This window comes from Elephantulus edwardii, unplaced genomic scaffold, assembly GCF_000299155.1.
Source record: "Elephantulus edwardii isolate Elephantulus edwardi_28Jun2011 unplaced genomic scaffold, EleEdw1.0 scaffold00007, whole genome shotgun sequence".
In the NCBI taxonomy this organism is placed as follows: domain Eukaryota; kingdom Metazoa; phylum Chordata; class Mammalia; order Macroscelidea; family Macroscelididae; genus Elephantulus; species Elephantulus edwardii.
The window spans coordinates 31407074-31426469 of NW_006399757.1; the positions used below are offsets into that span (position 1 = coordinate 31407074).

The 19396-nt window shown below is 35.1% G+C and overlaps 1 protein-coding gene across 1 annotated transcript in view; it reads left to right on the forward strand.

The window, feature by feature from the left end:
* The window catches only part of PTEN (phosphatase and tensin homolog), a 93273-nt gene extending 74085 nt beyond the window's left edge, over positions 1-19188 (forward strand). The window contains exons 6-9 of the mRNA XM_006880317.1: positions 31-172; positions 5491-5657; positions 7694-7918; positions 18710-19188. Of these exons, the coding sequence (XP_006880379.1) occupies positions 31-172; positions 5491-5657; positions 7694-7918; positions 18710-18895 (720 nt within the window). The 3' untranslated portion in view covers positions 18896-19188. The remainder of the gene's footprint in view (positions 1-30; positions 173-5490; positions 5658-7693; positions 7919-18709) is intronic.
* The last annotated feature ends 208 nt before the right edge of the window (positions 19189-19396 follow it).

The following is a 19396-nucleotide window of genomic DNA, read 5'->3' on the forward strand; positions in this document are numbered from 1 at the left end:
TTGAATTTGGCTCTTTTTTCTGTTCACCAGGGAGTAACTATTCCCAGTCAGAGGCGTTATGTGTATTATTATAGCTACCTGTTAAAGAATCATCTGGATTATAGACCAGTGGCACTGTTGTTTCACAAGATGATGTTTGAAACTATTCCAATGTTCAGTGGCGGAACTTGCAGTAAGTGCTTTAAATTCTTATTTTTCCAGGTGTTAGAAAACTTTTCTCAGTATAGCTGGACATTTATTTAAAACTCTAGAAAGAAATTGACAACATTTTAAATATCAGTTTAATAGGCTAGTATATATCTGAAATGTGTGAACTAGTTAGTTCAAGCCAAGAGCAGTGGATTTTAATGTTTTTTGGGTTAGTTTATATTTTTGAAAGAAATAGTCTTTACAGTAATAACTGACTGCCACCTAAATTCTGAGCAGATACCTGTAGAACTTGATTTCATTAGAAGACCAGCATGAAAGTCACAGTAGGATTCCTCAATTTACTGATATTAGAATAACCAAATAAAATTTAAAAAAAATCAAATCTGCTGCTATCAAGACATTTCTTACTCATCCTCCATCTGGTCTCTGAAACTGTAAGTCTCTATGGAGGAGATTGCCCATCTTTCTCCTGCAGAGTGGAGTGCTAACCTTAAGGCCTGATGATGTTCACCCAGTCACCAAGGAAGGCTACTTACTCAAGCAGGTCAGGGACTGACTTTTTAGTATAACATTAATAGTGACAATGACAATAAAAGGAAGGGGAAAAGAAACACTGAAACATTGTTGTACATGGAAATGCAATGAGTGAGGAATAAAAGTATATAGAATGCTGTGAAGAGCTTGGGTTTAGGTTGGAGTTTTAGTCTTAGATCTGCATGAACACATCATCTGTTGCTTTGTTTGCTTTTATCAATAGAGTGAAGAGATCCCTGAGATCTGAATCTGTTAGATAAGTAGAGATATTGTTGATGACAGTCCTTCTCTTTTTCCATAACCTCTGTAACACCCACTGCAGTTATCCTGATCCTGTTTGGTTTCTCTGCTATTTGGGCCAGATCTTGTGACTAGACCGGTAGAAAACTTAACACTTGTGCCTGCACAGTGTGGTCAAAGAGGGATATGCAAAAGGGACTGTTGACTTTGTTTCTTTAACAGTTTTACAGTGCTGATTCTACCTAGGAAATGATCACACTTACATTTTTTATGTATAGGAAATATATTTAATGTAACTAAAATTTTTATCATTCTTTATATCAGAAAATTAATTTAGTGACCTTGTTACCTTCATTGATACCTGTGATCATTTTCATTAGATCTTTTCTATTCATATAACAAGAAACTTTATCAAACCACAGAATTGTTAATATAGTATGCTAAAAGGCTTCTGAGTAGTTTTATTGATGCTTTATCAGATCACTACATTTTTTTAAAACAAGCTGCTGAGTGCATGTCACTAGTCTTCTGGAGAAAATTTCCTTGGAAAGTTAACAAATTTGAGGAAAAAGGAAGGGAAAACAACTCCCCATGTGCTGCCTGTGGTTTAGGTGTTCATGTAAGATTGACAAAGGAAACAGAGTAGTGTGGGAAGAGTAAGAGAGGGAATCTTTAATAATTTTTTGTTTAATTCACATTAACATCCCTGGCAAAGAGAGAGGGAATCACTGATAATTTCTTTGGTAATGATTTTATTCCCATTTGTTCAACATTTCTAGCAAAGATCTAGATTAGTTCTGTTCTGCCTTTCTGCCTTTGAGACCTTCCCCCCACCCAGTATTATATTTAAACGTCTCGTTCCTAAAGATGACTACTGGAATCTTTGAATCTTTTCTCATTTTCTAATTCTGAAAGTCATACACTGTGACTTCAGATTATCTAATAAAGATGCATTATAAGCAAATAATATATGGTAAAATGGGAGGTTGCATCTAGAACTATGAAGGTTGCATTCAGAAAAATAACATTTTTAGAGGGTTGTCACTTAGTTTCATGAAAGAAGTGCAGGTCTTTTTTGAACATGGGAGAAACCATACTATTTAGATTGGCAGTATAACTGAAGGAAGTGTTACAGGGAATAAGAAATAGCTTGAATTTGAAGTCAGCTGGTTAAGAAATGTAGTTATAGAGAGTAAAGTTGGAGTGGAATGTTTCATTGACTGCTGGAGGACTGTGCATGCAGGGTATGTTGAACTTGGTTTTCATTAAGTATTTCAGAGTCATATGTATTCAGGACCATTTTACAGAAAATGGTACAAGAGGGAAGAAGACAGTAGAAAGTAAGCCATTTATGTGATTTGCCTTAAGCTAAATGTGACAGGACAGTCAGATGTGAATTTGATTAGTTTTCTTTTAACATATCCAAAGGTGTTTGTCAAAATTTGTCTCCTATCTAATCAGGTGAAATAGTCAAAGGAAAGTGGAGTAACAATTGTTACTTTGGGGTTAAACATATTTTAAAACAAATAAAGGTCATTTATTCACATGAGGATACTGTTACTTGAAGAGTAATCTTGAATCTTAGTTGAGAGAAGTAGCTGATATTTTAGGGAAACATCAAAAAAGAGACACTGAACTTCTAGAAGTTGAACTTCTGTATTAATCTGGTGTGGGTGTGGGATAAAAGAGCTTGGAGTAAAGCAGAGGGTGAGCACTGAGAAAAGGGGAGTGGCAGTTATTTGATTTCAGAAGTAAGAGGAAATTAGTGAACAAAGCAAAAATAATGGGAAACTAAAGTATCTTCTGAAAATTTGTCAAGGATCAACACCTTTTAAAAATATTATTGTTTTAATATTTCTAAGACAATGCCTGTAAAGGCAGGCTAACTGTATTTTGTACACAAAAATGGATTAATAATTAAAAAAAGGATGGTCAGAGTGGCTTTTCTCTCAGGACTGGATATTTCTCCCACATATCCAAGATCATTAAAATCTGATTTCTGTTTAGATAAGAGTTATTTTTTTAAAGCATAATCAATAAGATCAAAGGATATAGAACAGAATATAGACTCATACTCTCTTTTGGGCTCTGGTAAGTCTTACCAGTCTCTTTGTTGAGTACCATCAAGTAAGATCTGACCCAGAGGGGACCCTCCAATGAGTTTTCTGAGGCATTTAATTTCACGTGAGGAGATTGCCCATCATTCTGTGGAGCAGCTGGTGGATTTGAACTGTGTGTCTTTGGGATTGCAGTGCAGTTTCTTACCGTTAGGCTACCAGAGCTCCTTTTATCAGAATTGAGTGTGCGATTACTTAATATTTTATGGAAAGTATCTTCTTTAGTAGTTGAAGCTTTTATACTTATTTTTGGTAAAATTTTGTGTATGTGTGCGTGTGCACGCTTAGTATTTTAGGAGAAATTCTGAGAACTATTTTGTAGTTAGCTTATGAATTGTTCATATAGTTCTAAAATGCTTGAAGGTAAATTTTTTTAAATATTGCTCTATTAAACTTTTGGTTTATACAGTTAATTTGTTAAAGTTCTAAAGTTCTCAAGTCAGGAGTATCATCAGGTTCTAAGTTAGTAGAATTAGGATTGATACGATGACAAGGTATTTTCTGTTTTGAAATCTTACTTGTTTGCATGTTTGAACTAGAATTCCAGTGAAATTATCAATATCCTATAAATCTTATAAAATTGCCTACTTATTTTGAATCTTTAGTGGAAGAAATGAAATTTATGATGATTTATATGATACCATTTCATGGGTTAGCTTTTTCTCATAATGATGTCAGTTTGTGTTGTCAAGTCAGAATCAGCTCATAACTGACTCTCCAGTGAGTTTTCAGAGAATGTAAATTGCCCAGGAGAGGATTGACCATCCATTTCCTGTGAAGCAGCTAGTAGATTTGAACCATGTGCCTTTTGATTGGCAGCACAGCTTCCTTACCTCTAGGCCACCAGAGCTCCCTGTTTTCTCGTGATGAGTGTCTTAAATCCATAAAATATTCAAATTCTTACATTAATCCCACATTTTGATCAAATGTACTATTTACTATTACATGATTGTTAATACAGATTTAGATATTATATGGTTAAGCTAATAAGTATTTATTAAACTGGAAATACCATTTAGCTTGGCTTACTTAGCTTAGCTTTTTGATGTGATCTCAAGTTATTAGTCATATTGATATTGAATGTGAAACTTATTTTCCTTGAGTATAATGGTCCTTTTACTAGCATTTTATCTATTTTAAAAGATACATGTGTTTTCATATGCTTCATACAAGCTAGTGTTTCTTTTTCTTGATTGTATTCTATGTTTTATTCAAAACCCAAGCCTGCCTTTCTAAGGATTTTTTCCTCTTTGTTTTGATTTCAGTGTACTTCAAATGAATTGTGCTTTGCCTCATTATTTAGATAATTTAAAAGTTTTTATAGGTCTAGATTCTTAATGGTCACAGATCTTTAAAGTACTCTCTATCATTAATGTTATTAGGTCTAAATGTAGTTAAGAATAGATTTTTAAAATAAATTTCTTACCTTGACATATTTAGTTGATTCCTTACCTTTATTACATTTAGTTGAATTGCTAATAATTAACGTGGTGACTTTTGAGAGGTTTAACCAAGTACAGCAGACATGGGCCAAAGCCAACATAGCAGTTAGTTAACAAAATGGAGTTTGTCTACCCAGAGGTGTCAGTGACAACCTTCTTCTAAACAGTCAGCTGCTGAAAGCCCTGTGAAGCCATTTCTAACTGATACACATGGAGTTGCTATGATTTGGATTTTATTTGATGGCTAGTGGTTTAATCTTTTGTAAATGTTTAGATTTGCTTGATGGATTTATTGTAATTTTGCTGCAGGCTCATTTTTTTGTGAGCATGTAAGGATTTGTATTTTATGGTTTTGTTTTTTGGTAGAGGCTTTAAAATACAGTAGCATATAACGGTTTAAAAAGCTACCTTTTATGTAGCTTACAAATGTGCCAGGAAATTATTTTTGCATTTTAATGTTTAATTTATGTCATGATTTTTAGCACCCTTTTCATGTTAAAGCATTGCTATTACTATACAACTGTAAGGGAGTTCTGGTAGCCTAGTGGTAAGGAGCTGCAGTGTCAACCCAGAGGCATAGGGTTTGAGTCTACCAGCTGCTCTATGGGAGAAGGATGGGCAGTCTTCTCAATTAATTGCCTCTGAAAACCTGCTGGAGGGCCAGCTGTGAGTTGGTTCCAATCAGTGACACACAGCAGCAACAAACTGCTATAAGACTAATGGTGGGAAATGGTTTATTAAATAAGAATTTATTTTCAAACCAATTAACCAGTGCTCTCTGTTTTGAAACATCATAAGCTTTAAATGCATAAAAAACTTACATAAAACCTTAAATTGATTTTAATTTTTAATTTAATTGGTATCTGTGTACTTGGTTTAGGTAAGGATTACAAATATAAAACTACCGTAATATATATATTGCCAGTACTGTCCACCCATAGAGTAGTTTTCAGTAGTTTGACTCACTTTTCTTGAGTATTGATACTAGTATGTATTTAACCCTGCAGATCCTCAGTTCGTGGTCTGCCAGCTAAAGGTGAAGATATATTCCTCCACTTCAGGACCCACACGTCGGGAAGACAAGTTCATGTACTTTGAATTTCCTCAGCCATTACCTGTGTGTGGTGACATTAAAGTAGAGTTCTTCCACAAACAGAACAAGATGCTAAAAAAGGTTTGAATTTTACTTTTAAGTCTAAAAAAAAGTCCAAGATTGTCATACTTTTAAGAATACCCTAAGAATTTTTACTGAAAGTTTTTGTTAAGGAGAGGGTTAAAAATGGGTTTATTTTGTGACTGGTATCTGGTAAATTGAAATTAGTTTCCTGTTAGATCCACAGATGCTTTGTTTCCTGTGGCATTTAAGAATTAATAAGGTGGTAAATAAATGGTTTTAAATGGTTAAAGGAAAAGGCCATGTGGTATTGTACGTTGAAATTATTTTCCTTTAACTTCGATTATATAGTAAAATTTTGTAAAAGTATTAAAGATAGCATACAACCTCATTTATTCTGTTAAAAGACTCTTAGAAAGAACGACTGATTAACTGAGAAGGAGCAAGCATGGAACTATACTTTTTAAAAAAAATTATAGATAGAAATAACATCTGTTTCATGTTCTGTGTAATGATACAAATCACTTTTTCCCCCATTTTGGTTGAGTGTTTCTTGAGACAAAGTTATTTTATATTTCACTTCCCCAAATTTACTGGATATTTCATTTTTAACTAGAAGATTAGATGTAAAGAGGAAGTAATGAAGAATGGAAAAATGTGGCATACAGGCAGTTCCTGGGTCACAAATATCTAATTTATGGACAACTTGTTCTTGTCCTTTAATGTTGTGTATAGTCTTCATCACAGTCCCCTTCATTTGTTACACATGCAGCTTTTAAATCATTGAAAAGACTTTGAGTCTCTTCTTGTACTAAAATAAGACTAAATACAAAGAGATGTATGCATTCAAATTTATCTACAAATTCTGAAACTCACTGCCAGGAATCTCATTTTTGCATTTTTGCTTAGGGAATAACTTTAAATAGCAAATTTAGAAAAATATTAGTGAAGTTTGACTCTTACTGAGCTGTATTTAGAGAGTAAAAGAGTTCTTTTAAAAGAAACTACTTTGTTTTAAATACTAAGAGAACATTTAAAGTGAGCCCTAAGGGTGAACTTTGTAGATAATAATTTAAAAAGTAGTTAGACATTCTTAGTAATACAGTTGATTTCACATACCACTTTTCTTTTTTAATAAGAAAGCAAGTTTCATTTACTGCATAAATTTTAAAGTCTGTTTTATATATTAGACAAAAATGGAATTTATTTTGCTCAGAAACTTAAGAGCTTGATAATGACAATGTTTTCATAGAAACTCATTTTCTATCTCTATATACCTCAGTAACCTTGAAAAATCAGGGTTTTTTTTAAGATTCAAGAATTGGTAGCAAATATTAAAATTAAAATGAAATAGTATGTATTTGCCCCGTTTTCACTTATTATGAGGCGGCGCTTGCATACAGAATTAAGTACTTTTGCTCATAAAAATAAACACTTTTTATCTATTTCTCTAGGGTGTATTTTTTATTATCTGGTCTTAATCTATATTAACATATGTAAAATTGACACTAGTGTATTTCTGGTATATTTGTATATCTTGATTATGTAAGCTAAAAGTTTTTTTTGTCATTTCCCTTGTTAATAAATAAATGCTGTGATTTTAAAAAATTACCATAATTAGTAGACTTAAGGAACAAGCATTATCTTATTCTGTGTATAGTTACTAATTCAGTGACTTGATGAAAAGTTAACATTTTATTTTTTTCAGACTTATCATATATAAAATTGCCTAGAGATTTAAGCATAAATTTTGTAAGGATTTAATCATCATCTACAGAAAATTACAAGATTTAAAATAAATTAAGATAAAAGATTTAAATGATAATTTAGGATACCAAATGTGACAAAGTTATTTGTTATTAATTGTCAGAGATATTTTACTAAAGATTTGTAGATGAAAGTTGATTAGATAGAACTTTTGGTATTGCATAATTTGTCTACAATTTGAATAAAGTAAAAATAAATGACGTGGCAACAGATAGCCTAGATTAGCAAGTGCTAACTCTTGTATTTACCTTTATTCATAATACCAAATGAGGCATTCTCTCTTTTGATGATTCCTTGGGTATTCATTTAATTTCTCTCTTTTTTCCTAGGACAAAATGTTTCACTTTTGGGTAAATACATTCTTCATACCAGGACCAGAGGAAACCTCAGAAAAAGTAGAAAATGGAAGTCTGTGTGATCAAGAAATTGATAGTATTTGCAGTATAGAGCGTGCAGATAATGACAAGGAATATCTAGTACTTACTTTAACAAAAAATGATCTTGACAAAGCAAATAAAGACAAGGCCAACCGATACTTTTCTCCAAATTTTAAGGTCAGTAGAAAATATTTTTTGGGACTTGGTAGTGGCTTGTGTGTATAGGTATTTTATTCCTAGTCCATAGCTGTAGTCTCATCTAGTTGATTTACAAATACAAATTTCATAGGGCATACTAGAGCAAATTTATAGTACCTACTTTGGGCATGGTGTAAGGAGGGCCCGTCTTGTAGAAGTCCTTCATAAAGTAGAGAATAACCTAAAAGGAAGACCTACAGTGTGTTGGATTGACACAGTGACTATAATAATGGGTCCAAGTGTGTTGGCGATAGTGAGTTCTTAGGATCATTATGAGTGAATCACAGTTGATGCTATGGCACATAATAACTAGAGCATTAACAGCATCCTAATAAATGGGGGGAAAGATTGAAATTGTCAAGGATTTCCATTTTACTTTGATTGATCCACAGTCAACACTCATGGAATTCAAGAAATCAAAAGATCTATAACAATAGCCAAATCTGTTTCCAAGGACCTCTTTAAAGAGCCAGGACATCATGGTATTTTCAGTTGCTTCATAGGAATCTAAAAGTTGGACAGTGAATAAGGGAGATCAAGAATCGAAGCCTTTGGATTGCTCTTGGTGAAGAATATGAATACCAGAATTGCCAAAAGAACATTCTGTCTTGGAGGTAGAAACAAGGCTGTGAGACTTCTCTCAAAGACTTTGGGCACACTCTCAGGAAGGACTGGTCCCTGAAGAAGGACATCATGCTTGGAAAAGTGGAGTTAGTGAAAAAGAGGAAGACCGCAAAGGAAATGAATTGGCATGGTGGCTGCAGCAATGGGTTTTAGCACCTTAGGGATTATGAGAATGGCTCAGGATCACGCAGGGTTTTACTCTTCTGTGCCCCATGGTCACTGAGGCAAAGCTAACATTATGGCATCTAACAACAACTAAAAGCTAGAGAAAAGAAAAAGTAATAATATTGTTTACAAACAATGCTTATGTGTCAGTAACCCAATTTCATAGAAAATTTTTATGAAATTCGAGGTCTAAAAGGCTGGTGTTTTCTTTACTTCTATTCTCTTCTGTTTCATGGAGTCTAGGAGTAGGAAGGGGAGTATAGTGCATTACCATGAGTCAGAATTGACTCTACAGTTTGGGTAAACATAGTATTCAGTGGCATTGATTACATTTTTTTGCAGTATGCCAACATTTTTTTTTCCTTTTTATTCTGGTTGTTCTATTTCCTTTAATCTAACTTACTCCCTTCCCCTCCCCCATCTTTGCTTTGGAATAACTTGACTGAGAGATCCTATTTCGTGTAATTCTTTCTTTGTTTTAGAGGTGTGCTTATGAGCAATATTGCTTATTTTATGAGCCAGTCTTTTTTTTTTTTTAAATGAAATTTCAAATTGGATCTGACTGGTACAGGAGGCGATTGCTCCTCCTTCTTCAGCAGAGCATCTGGTGGATTTGAACTGCGCACCTCTAAGATTACAGTGCAGTTTCCTGCCACTAGGCCACCAGAGCTCGCCTGAGCCAGTCTTTTTTATTTAGCTAAAATTCAGTACTAAGTTTAAACGGTGCTAGTATTAGGGATTTTCTTTGGTCTCTATCAGCCCAGTAAGTCCATTTATTTCTTAATATTTAGGCATTTACAGACATTTTTATATTACTGATGTTTAGTGTAATTTTGTTATTACTTGAAAATGTCCTTGATTTGACTTTTTCTAAAAATTTTTTTATTGTACGTTAGGTGGAAGTCCACTTCCTAAACAACATGCCTCTGGAAGCTCTATGAATTTTGATAAATGTCGATATTGAAAGGTTTCTGGCCTTTTGTTCTTAGGGTCGCTAGGAGTTGTACTCAACTCTATGACAGTCAACAACAGGTGGAAGTTTACAGAGCAAAAAATGTTTTCCATTTCTGCTATGATTTTAATTGCATAAAATGAATTAATTGCTCTAAGGAACAAATTCCTCTTGAGTGGTTATTTATGGACCTATAATTCGGTTGAAAGGTGGTCTCTGGAAATGGCACCAGTTCCAGGTTTGAACTGTCTTTAGATCATGTTCTTGGGATAGTTTTAAAGCCTGTTAATATTTCCTTTATAATGATGGCCTCTCATGGTGCATGCTCCATGTGCAGTTGATATATATTTTTTAAAAACAATATTTTTTATGTATAAGATGAAAATTTCTATATTACATTAGGTTATTTACTTATTTCTTTGTGAATTATTCAGTGATGTTGGTTTATATTTTTACTATTAGATATTCAGTCTCATTCCATTCAGTTTGTACTATTTTTAAAAATGTACTCTGGTTTCCCTTCTTCTTTGACTTTCTTATCTTTGTTTTAGAGCAGTTCTGGACCTTTTAGTTTCAAGGTTGATTTGTTTTAAAGGAACTCATTAGTAAGAAATGATATACTTTTCAAAATTTCTTGCAATTTTTTTTTTAAATTTTACGCTGGTTTACCTACAAAATTTGTATACCTTGCCTCTCACACTAGATCTCCCCACCTCCCCAACCTGCACACCTTGATCTATCAAATCTTGTGACCCAATAATTAACTTCTCTATCCCCACCTTTCTGCTCCTCCTCCTCCTTTTAGAACCTCATACACGTTTTACTAGTTGCCTTTTTTTTTTTTTTTAAATTGTATTTTTTTATTGTGTATGAGTGTACCATCAAATTGGATCTGACCGGTACAGGAGAAGATTGTTCCTCTGTCTCCAGCAGAGCATCTTGGTGGATTTGAACCATGCACCTCTGGTATTGTAGTGCAGCTTCTTGCCATTAGGCCATTTCTCTTTTAGGATTTTCAAATTTTTGTTTACTTTGTTTTCTCCAAATTGGCATTTAATTTCCTTAACCATTAGCTTTTACATCTTTGATTCCTTACAGTTTAGATTCCTTTTTAACAATTTTTGCCTATTGTGTTAAAATATATTTTTTGAAAAACCGATTGATTGATGTTCATCTTGTTGGGCAGCTATTAGGACTGCGCTTTTCTAAACTGTTCTACCACTAGCAGCAGACTCTCCCCTAAGCAATGACTCCCTTCTACCCTCAGTACCAACCAAAGATCTTGTATACATTTGCCTGTTTCATAGAACTCAGATTATGTAATATTTGTCCTTTTTGACTTAACTTTACTTAGCATATTATTTTCAAAGTTTATTTTTATTGAAACATGTGTGAGGACTTTATCTTTCTGGCTGTGTAATAATCCACATACATTGTTGATTGGATAGATCGTTAGATTGCGTCTATTTTTTTTAATATGTATTTTTTTAAATTAAAGTTTATTATTAATTTCAGTAAAAATTTACAGAGACTTTGGATTTCCATTCATTCATTGTTGCACTTTTCTCCCCTCCTAACCCTCCCCCCCAGTACACTATCCTCTTGGAAAAGTAAAAGAAAAATTCTTTCATTGTTTTACAAACCCTCCCCCAGGTGCACTCCACCATGTAGCCTTCTCGCTTGACTCCTGTCATGACAAAAATACCTAATCACATATCCCTTTTAAACAGTTTTCTCCCTCATCTGTTTCAATGCAGTATACATTATTGAACTCATCTTTCTCAGTCTCTCCCCAACCCGCAGGTCAGTCTTGTTTTACAACAGTGGCACCATGTAGTATTTATCCTTTTTTGACTGAGATAATTCACTCAGCATAATGTCCTCCAGAGTCACCCATTTTGAATAATGTTGCATGAGTTCCTTGTTTTTCAATGCAGTGTAGTGTTCCATTGTGTGAATATACCAGAGCTCTCCATCCATTCGTTTGTTGGTGAGCACTTAGGTTGTTTCCAACTCCTTGCTATTGTGAACAAAGCCGCAGTAAACATGGGTGTGCATATATCTACTTGGATGTCAGTTATGCTCTCTTTGGGGTATATACCCAGTAGTGGAATTGCTGGGTCAAATGGTATCTCAATTTGCAACTTTTTGAGAAAGCACCATACTGCCTTCCACAGGGGTTGCACCATTTTACACTCCCACCGGCAGTGAATCAGGGTTCCAGTTTCTCCACAACCTCGCCAGCATTTGTTGCTTGCTGCGTCTATCTTTTAAAGACAGTTGTGGGTCGTGCTACAGTGAACGTTAGTGTACAGGTGTCTCTTTGCATTCTAGCTTTCAGTGCTATGGCCCGGAAAGCTAAGATTAAGATCTCTAGTTGTTATGGTTTACCCATGTAAGGAATGACCATTCCTTTCTGCAGCAGCTGGACCATCATGCATTCTCACCATCATTTCATTAAAAATGGTGATGATTTTCCACTTTAAATGTTTGGTATGGTAGCCATCTAGTTTGGGTAATATGGTAACTCATTATGGTTCTGGTTTGTAACTCCATTGGGACCTCTGTTGGCTTGGTGGTAAAGATTTGTGCTGCCACACCAAAGGCATATGATTTGATTCCACCAGCTGCTGTGTGCAAGAAAGATTGGCAGTCGCCTCCCAGGCAATTTACTGCTTCTGAAAACACACTGGAGAGTTAGCTATGAGTTGGTTGCAACTTAATAGTAAATAATAAAAAACCAGTGAACAATGAATTTTTTTCCTTTGTGTGTTAGTCATTCATGTATCCTCTTTGGTGAAATGTCAGTTCAAGTCTGTTGTTAATTTTTAGATTATTGTAGGACTTCTAGATAGTAAATCTTGACATATGGTTCCACAAAATTTTCTCTCAATCTGTAGATTGTCTTTTCACTTTGTTGATTAAGTCCTTTGATGAATAAAAGTTGCTCATGTTTCAAAATCTTATTTATCTGTTTTGTTTTTTATTGCTTGTACAAGATTTTTGCAATATTACTCTCTTTAGGCCCTTGATACATATTTTAGTTACTTTTTGTGCATGTTTTGAAGTGTTTAGCCAGTATCATTCTTTGACATGTGAAAATTCCATTCCATTCAATGGAGGGCGCACTCCTGCTGAAAACTAAATGATCGTAAATGTTTTGTAAAGGTATTGCTGGTCTTTTAATTATATTCCACAATTGATTCTGCAATCATAACAAGAGCAGTCAATAAGTCAAAAGACATGTTACATTGGCAGATCTATTGTTAAGGACTCCTTTAAAAGTGCTGAAGAACAGGAATGTCAGTTTAAAGACTAAAGAACACTTGATCCATGCCATGATATTTTCATTTGCTTTGTACATGTGTGAAAATTAAATAGTGAATAAAGAAAAACTGGTGTTGAAGAGTATTGAATATATCCCGTGAACTTCTAAAAGGACAGACCAGTCAGTCTATGTTGGAGGAAGTGCAGTGTGCTCTTTGGAGACAAAGATAGTGAAATTTCATCTATCATGTGATCAGGAGATGCAAGCCCACAGGGAAGAACATGCTTGGGAAAGTAGAGGAGCATCTAAAGAGAAGAGAATCCTGCGAGGTGAACGGACATCGTGACTGTAATAGTGGGTTTGACCATGGCTCAATCGTAAGGATGATGAAGAGTAGGACCAAGTCCCAGTCTGTTTCTCAGAGGGTCTGTGTGAATCGTAGTCAACTTGAAGGCACCTAGCATTGACAGCAGTTCTATTCCATTGGCTTGTATGTCATTGTACCAGACATATGTTACCTTCGTTGGTCTATATGTTACTGTAGTAGACATATATACTAGACTGTTTTGAAAACGAGGGATGTTCAGTGGCCTAATCCATAAGGAGTTGCCTTGCTCACCGTTTGAATCCACTAGTGGCTCTGCACAAGAAAGATAGGCAGCCTCTTGTTATGCAGTTTACAGCCTCAGAAACCTGCTGAAAGGTCAACTGTGAATTGGTTCTGGCCTGATAGCAATGAATTGTACTTTTGGGATTGTTTGATTAGTGTACACATTTTATTGCACATTTTGAATTGAAGATAATTCAGACCTCCGTTATTCTTTTTTGAGAATATTTTGGCTGCCCCCTTGCCATTTGGAACCCCTTGCCATTCCATGTAAATTTGAAAATTGACTTTTCTGTTTCTACAAAGAGATTGTTGAAATTTGTATAATTGCTTTGGGTAATATAAAGAACTCTGGAGGAATAGTGTTATATATTGTGCTGTTAACCAAAAGGCTTGACTCTACCAAACTATACATGCTTTAAATGAGCTTATAAACCTTTATCCAGTGATTTAGCTGAATTTCAAGAATATTTGGTTTGGTTTTAGGTAGTATTGACCTCTTAAAATTAAGTCTTCTCTCCTATAAACAAGGGAGCTTTAGTGGCCTAATTGATTGGGAGTTGAACTTCAATCCCAAAGGCAGGTGATTAAAATCCACTAGCTGCTCCCCCAAAGCTGGCAGTTCAAATCCACCTGTTAGTCCGTAGGAAAAAGATGGGCAGTCTCCTCCAGTGCAGTTTATAGTCTCTGCAAATCTGCTGGATTTGCCAAGTTGTTTCTCATTCAACAACGAAGCACAACAATAACAGTAGCTTTCTTGTGAAATCTTTGGGATTTTCTAAGTAGGATTTATTTTGTCATCTATAAAAAGAGATAATAGTTCTGTTTTCTTCTTTCCAATCTGAGTACTTCTAGTCTCTTTTCTTGGTTGACTGTTAAGACTTGCCTTGCAGTGTTGCATAGCAGTGGTAAGTATGAACATTACTGTCTTTTTCCTAATTTTAGGGGAGAGCTCATAATCCTACCCATTGAGTATCTTGTTAGTAGTGGGTTCTAAAAGATGCTTTTTTTGTTTTAATATTATAACAAATGTAATGCCTTCTAGTGGTAATTGCTGTGTAAATATAAAACAGATGGGGAATGATCTTGTTGTGTTACTTGTGTTTCTATTGCTTGTTTGATTGTTTCTCCTAAGATAGACTGATTAATGGAGATGTTTCTAGGAGGATAACACTTAAGCAGAGGCCAAAGTAAAGTGAGGGGGCAGTCTGTACAATACCTGAGGAAAAAAAAAGGGAAGAAAACCGCAAAGCTGCTGTGACAGGAGTGAGTGGTACATAGGTGCAGAGAGACGCTATTGTGACTGAACCAGAGTGTTGAGGAGAGCCAGTTCAAGTGTGATGACATTAGAGTGCTTTTAGCAGATGGAAGAGGAATTTTAATTTATTTTTTAAATGATTACTCTGTCTGCTCTTTTAGTATGGATTGGGGAGAAAAATAAAGAAGGGACATAATTGGAAGTTAGATAATTAGTTGTTAAAAGGTTTATAGTGGTTCAGTTCAGGTGAGAGATGCTGATGGCTCAGATTGGAATGTAGTGGCACTGAGGGGTAATGAGAAGCATCACATTGGACATTAGCATTATGAAGGTAAAGCTGATAAAACTTCTGATGGCGTAAGTGATGAATTGATCATGACTTGCTTAATAGGGTGTGGAAGTGAAGATATGGATTGAATTGCCATTTTATCCTGTAGGTTTGCATATGTTTTGATTTTGACAGGATGTTTGTAGTCTTACCATTCCCCCCCCCCCCCTTTTATTGAAAAATACTTTCCATTGCTGGCAGGTTTCTGCTTTAAACAGTTTCCAGCTTTGGCAGGTTTTACTATAATAGAATGAACAAGGGATTTTAAATTAAATCTGATTTAAATCCCACACCCTCTGCCTATGATATGTGGCCTTATCAAATTCTTGAATCTTTCAGTTTTAGCTTCTTCTTGTTTAAAATGTTAATTCATACCCTTTATATGGTTTTTGTTTTTTAATTTTATCCAAAGAGAAAGAGACCTTCAATCAGATGCATTATATAGTGACTAACAGTTTATTTAGGTGTAGCAGAAAATGTGAGGATGGCACAGAATTGAGCATTTTCATTCCTCTGTACAGTCACTATAAGTTAGAGTTGACGGGATGACACTTAACAACAATAAAAATGGATAGGTGTTTAGTAATTGATAATTACTGCCAATAAGAATTTGAAAATTGGAGACAAAGAAAGGGGTTGAGTAGTTGGAAAATAAAGTCCTGGTGATAAAAATGACAATCTCAGCTGCATAATAGAATTTTATTGGCAATACCTTTTTCCAGCAATGTAAATGGTCATTATATATGTACCTTTATACAATGAAGGTTCAGCTATTTTGTACATAGCGTCACTATGAGTCATATGCTACTCAGTGGCACCTAGTAACAGCAATATATATATATATCTTCGCACATGGAATATGTAGGCACCTGATCCACTGCCCTGTGGGAAGAGATGATGGAAAAGCTCAACCTCGTCAATCAGAACAAGGCCACAGGTTGACTGTGGAACAGAGCATCATTCTGAAATTGCAGAAATGAAAACAAATCCCTAAAAGACAAAGTCTGAGCTTTAGTGTTGTTATTAGATCCCGATTAGTCAAGTATGATCCATAGCGATCCTTTGAACAACAGCTCTGAACCCTGTCCATTCTCACATTTCCTGACACACTAGAGCCCATTACAAGCAGTCACTGTGTCATTCCACCTGGGGCAGAGGGTCTTCCTTTCCTTTGCCAACCATCTACCATTCCAAGCATGTTGTCCCTCTCCAAGGAATAGCCTCTGATAGCTACATGCCTGAAGTATGTGAGGCGAAGCTTTATCCACTTTGCCTCCAAGAAACACTCTGGCTGCACATTCTCCAAGAGCTTTAGTGTGTCTGTCTGTCTGTCTGTCTGTCTGTCTGTCTGTCTGTCTCTCTCTCTCTCTCTCTCTCTCTCTCACACACACACACACACACACTCTCACACACTCTCACACACTCTCTCTCTCTCTCTCTCCCATCTGAAGAATATATTTGACTCTTTGACCACTAAAGATCAGAGGAGTTGTAGGATGGCATCAAGGAAGACAGATGAAGATAGCAAAAGGGTATTAGAAACATGGGAAGGAAAGAAAAGTCCAAAATTAGTATCAGAAGAAACTTAGAAACTTGTTCTTAAAAGTGGAGTAGCCCATTTTACATAAGGAACCAAGGGGTAAGGGGAGGGTGGAAGCAGAGGGATGAGGATGTGCAGAGGGACGGAGGATTAATCATGAAGTTGTACAATTTGATGGCTGGGGAGGGTAAGGAAACTTGGAATAATCTGTTTTGGAAAACTGTAAATTGTTTTGAATTTTGTAAAGAAACTAGTATAATAAAAAGTAAAGTAACTGAAGCAAGGGGACATTGCAAACTTTAAAGTTAGGAAATATGTTGTCAAGGTTGTAGCTTTTTACCATATTTATATAGTAGGTATACTGGGCAAACAATATGAGAAATTAGATTATGAGGAAGAACGTGACATCAGGATTGAAGGAAAATTCATTAGCAGTATGTAATTTATAAATGAACAACTTAGCCTACTGAAAAGAAAAAAAACTTGAAGCACTTGGTGATGAAGCTCAAAGTGTATGGACTTCAGTACAGATTACACTCCAACGTGAGAGAAAACAACTCCTCACAATATAAATACTGAAACAAATAGCATTATGATAAACAGAAAAATGCAATAATTGACTTTGTCAAGAATTTCACTTTACTTGGATCAACTGATATCCATAGAAGAAATGGGGGGAGTCTTGCATTGGGCAAATCTGCCACCCCAAAAAATAATAATTTGCGTTAACAAAGAGGGTTGTCACTTTGAGGGCTAAGTTGTGCCTGACAGAAGCCATGCTGTTTTCAGTCACCTCATTTGTGCAAATGCTGGACAAATATAAGACTGAAAAAAAGTGATACCTTTGAATTATGTTGTTGATGAAGATTATCGAATGTATTGTGGACTACAAGAATAATGTTCACATCTATCTTGAAAGATAATATAGTTATAAACCCCTTAGATGCGAGTATTATGAAACTTTGCATTTGACATACTTTGGACATGTGATCATGTGGGACCAGCACCCTGGAGAAAGGCATCATACTTGTGAGTTAGGGAGGAGTGCACTCTTTAATCATTCAAGTTCAAGAAGATAACATTTATCTGATAACAAAGCTCTGAAGACAGGAAGTGATGGGAAAGAAGGATGGATGGAAAATGGGGCACAGAGCAAAGTGGACAGAGTGCTATTACCCTGTGGCACCTGGAATTGTCATCCGGGAAATACAGTGCCTATGGATTGTTGTGTTGTATGGGAACAAACCAATTTGTTCTCTAAGCTTTTTCACTTGCACCACAATAAAAAGTTATTAATAAAAATAAAAGGGCCGTTGATCCACTGTTAGAACCACTGTATGATGTTCACTTCTTTCTTTTAGATTATATTGACCAGTCTGATGGGATCAAAAAATTCACAATTGATAGTATTTTGTGCTTAGTACTGTATAGTATTTGTTGTAAGATTATTTGATTCAGAAGGTACATTGAGTTTCTAAAAGATGTAACTCAACAATTTGTAAAGTGGATTTTTGGATTTGAGAAAACTGTTAATGTGAATTACTGACTTTCAGTGTCTCAATGCATTTAGTAGAATTATTTAGGAAATGCTAAAAATTTATTTCTTTTAAAAACTGTCTTTGCCACTGAGTTGAAACTGAGTCACAGCTGACTCTCTTTTGGTTTTCCAAGACCGTAAATCCTACTCAAGGAAATTACCCATCTTTCTCCTGTACAGCTGCTGGTGGAATCGAACTGCCAGTGCGTTTGAGCTACCAGAGAGGTCATGTCTTTGGGTTAGCAGTGCAGCTGCCTGCGGATTGTGCCACCAGAGTTCTGTAGTACATTAACGTCCCAGTTATCTTATAAATATATAACATAGAAAAGAGAGGAACTTTGATAAAAAGATTATCTAAAATATTGTTTCAAAGGTCTTATTTATTTGTTAATCGTATTTACAATTAAGTCTGTTAAAAATGCATTTATCTTTAGATTATTTGCCATTAAGCAGACTTATGTGTGTGTGTTTTGCCTTTTCTCTTTTTCTAGGTGAAGCTTTACTTCACAAAAACAGTAGAGGAGCCTTCAAATCCAGAGGCTAGCAGTTCAACTTCTGTAACTCCAGATGTTAGTGACAATGAACCTGATCATTATAGATACTCTGACACCACTGACTCTGATCCAGAGAATGAACCTTTTGATGAAGATCAGCATACACAAATTACAAAAGTCTGATTTTTTTTTTATCAAGAGGGAATAAAACACCATAAAAAAACTTGAATAAACTGAAAATGGACCTTTTTTTTTTTTTGAAATGGCAATAGGACATTGTGTCAGATTATAGGAACAATTCTCTTTTCCTGACCAATTTTGTTTTACCCTATACATCCACAGGGTTTTGACACTTGTTGTCCAGTTGAAAAAAAAAAAAAAAGATTGTGTAGCTATGTCATGTATATACCTTTTTGTGTCAAAAGGACATTTAAAAATTCAATTAGGATAAATAAAGATGGCACTTTCCCATTTTATTCCAGTTTTATAAAAAGTGGAGACAGACTGATGTGTATACGTAGGAATTTTTTCCTTTTGTGTTCTGTCACCAACTGAAGTGGCTCAAGAACTCTTTGTGATACACAGGTTCACATCCTACCCCTTTGCACTTGTGGCAACAGATAAGTTTGCAGTTGGCTAAGAGATGTTTTAAAGGTTTTGCTACATTCTAATGCATGTATTTGG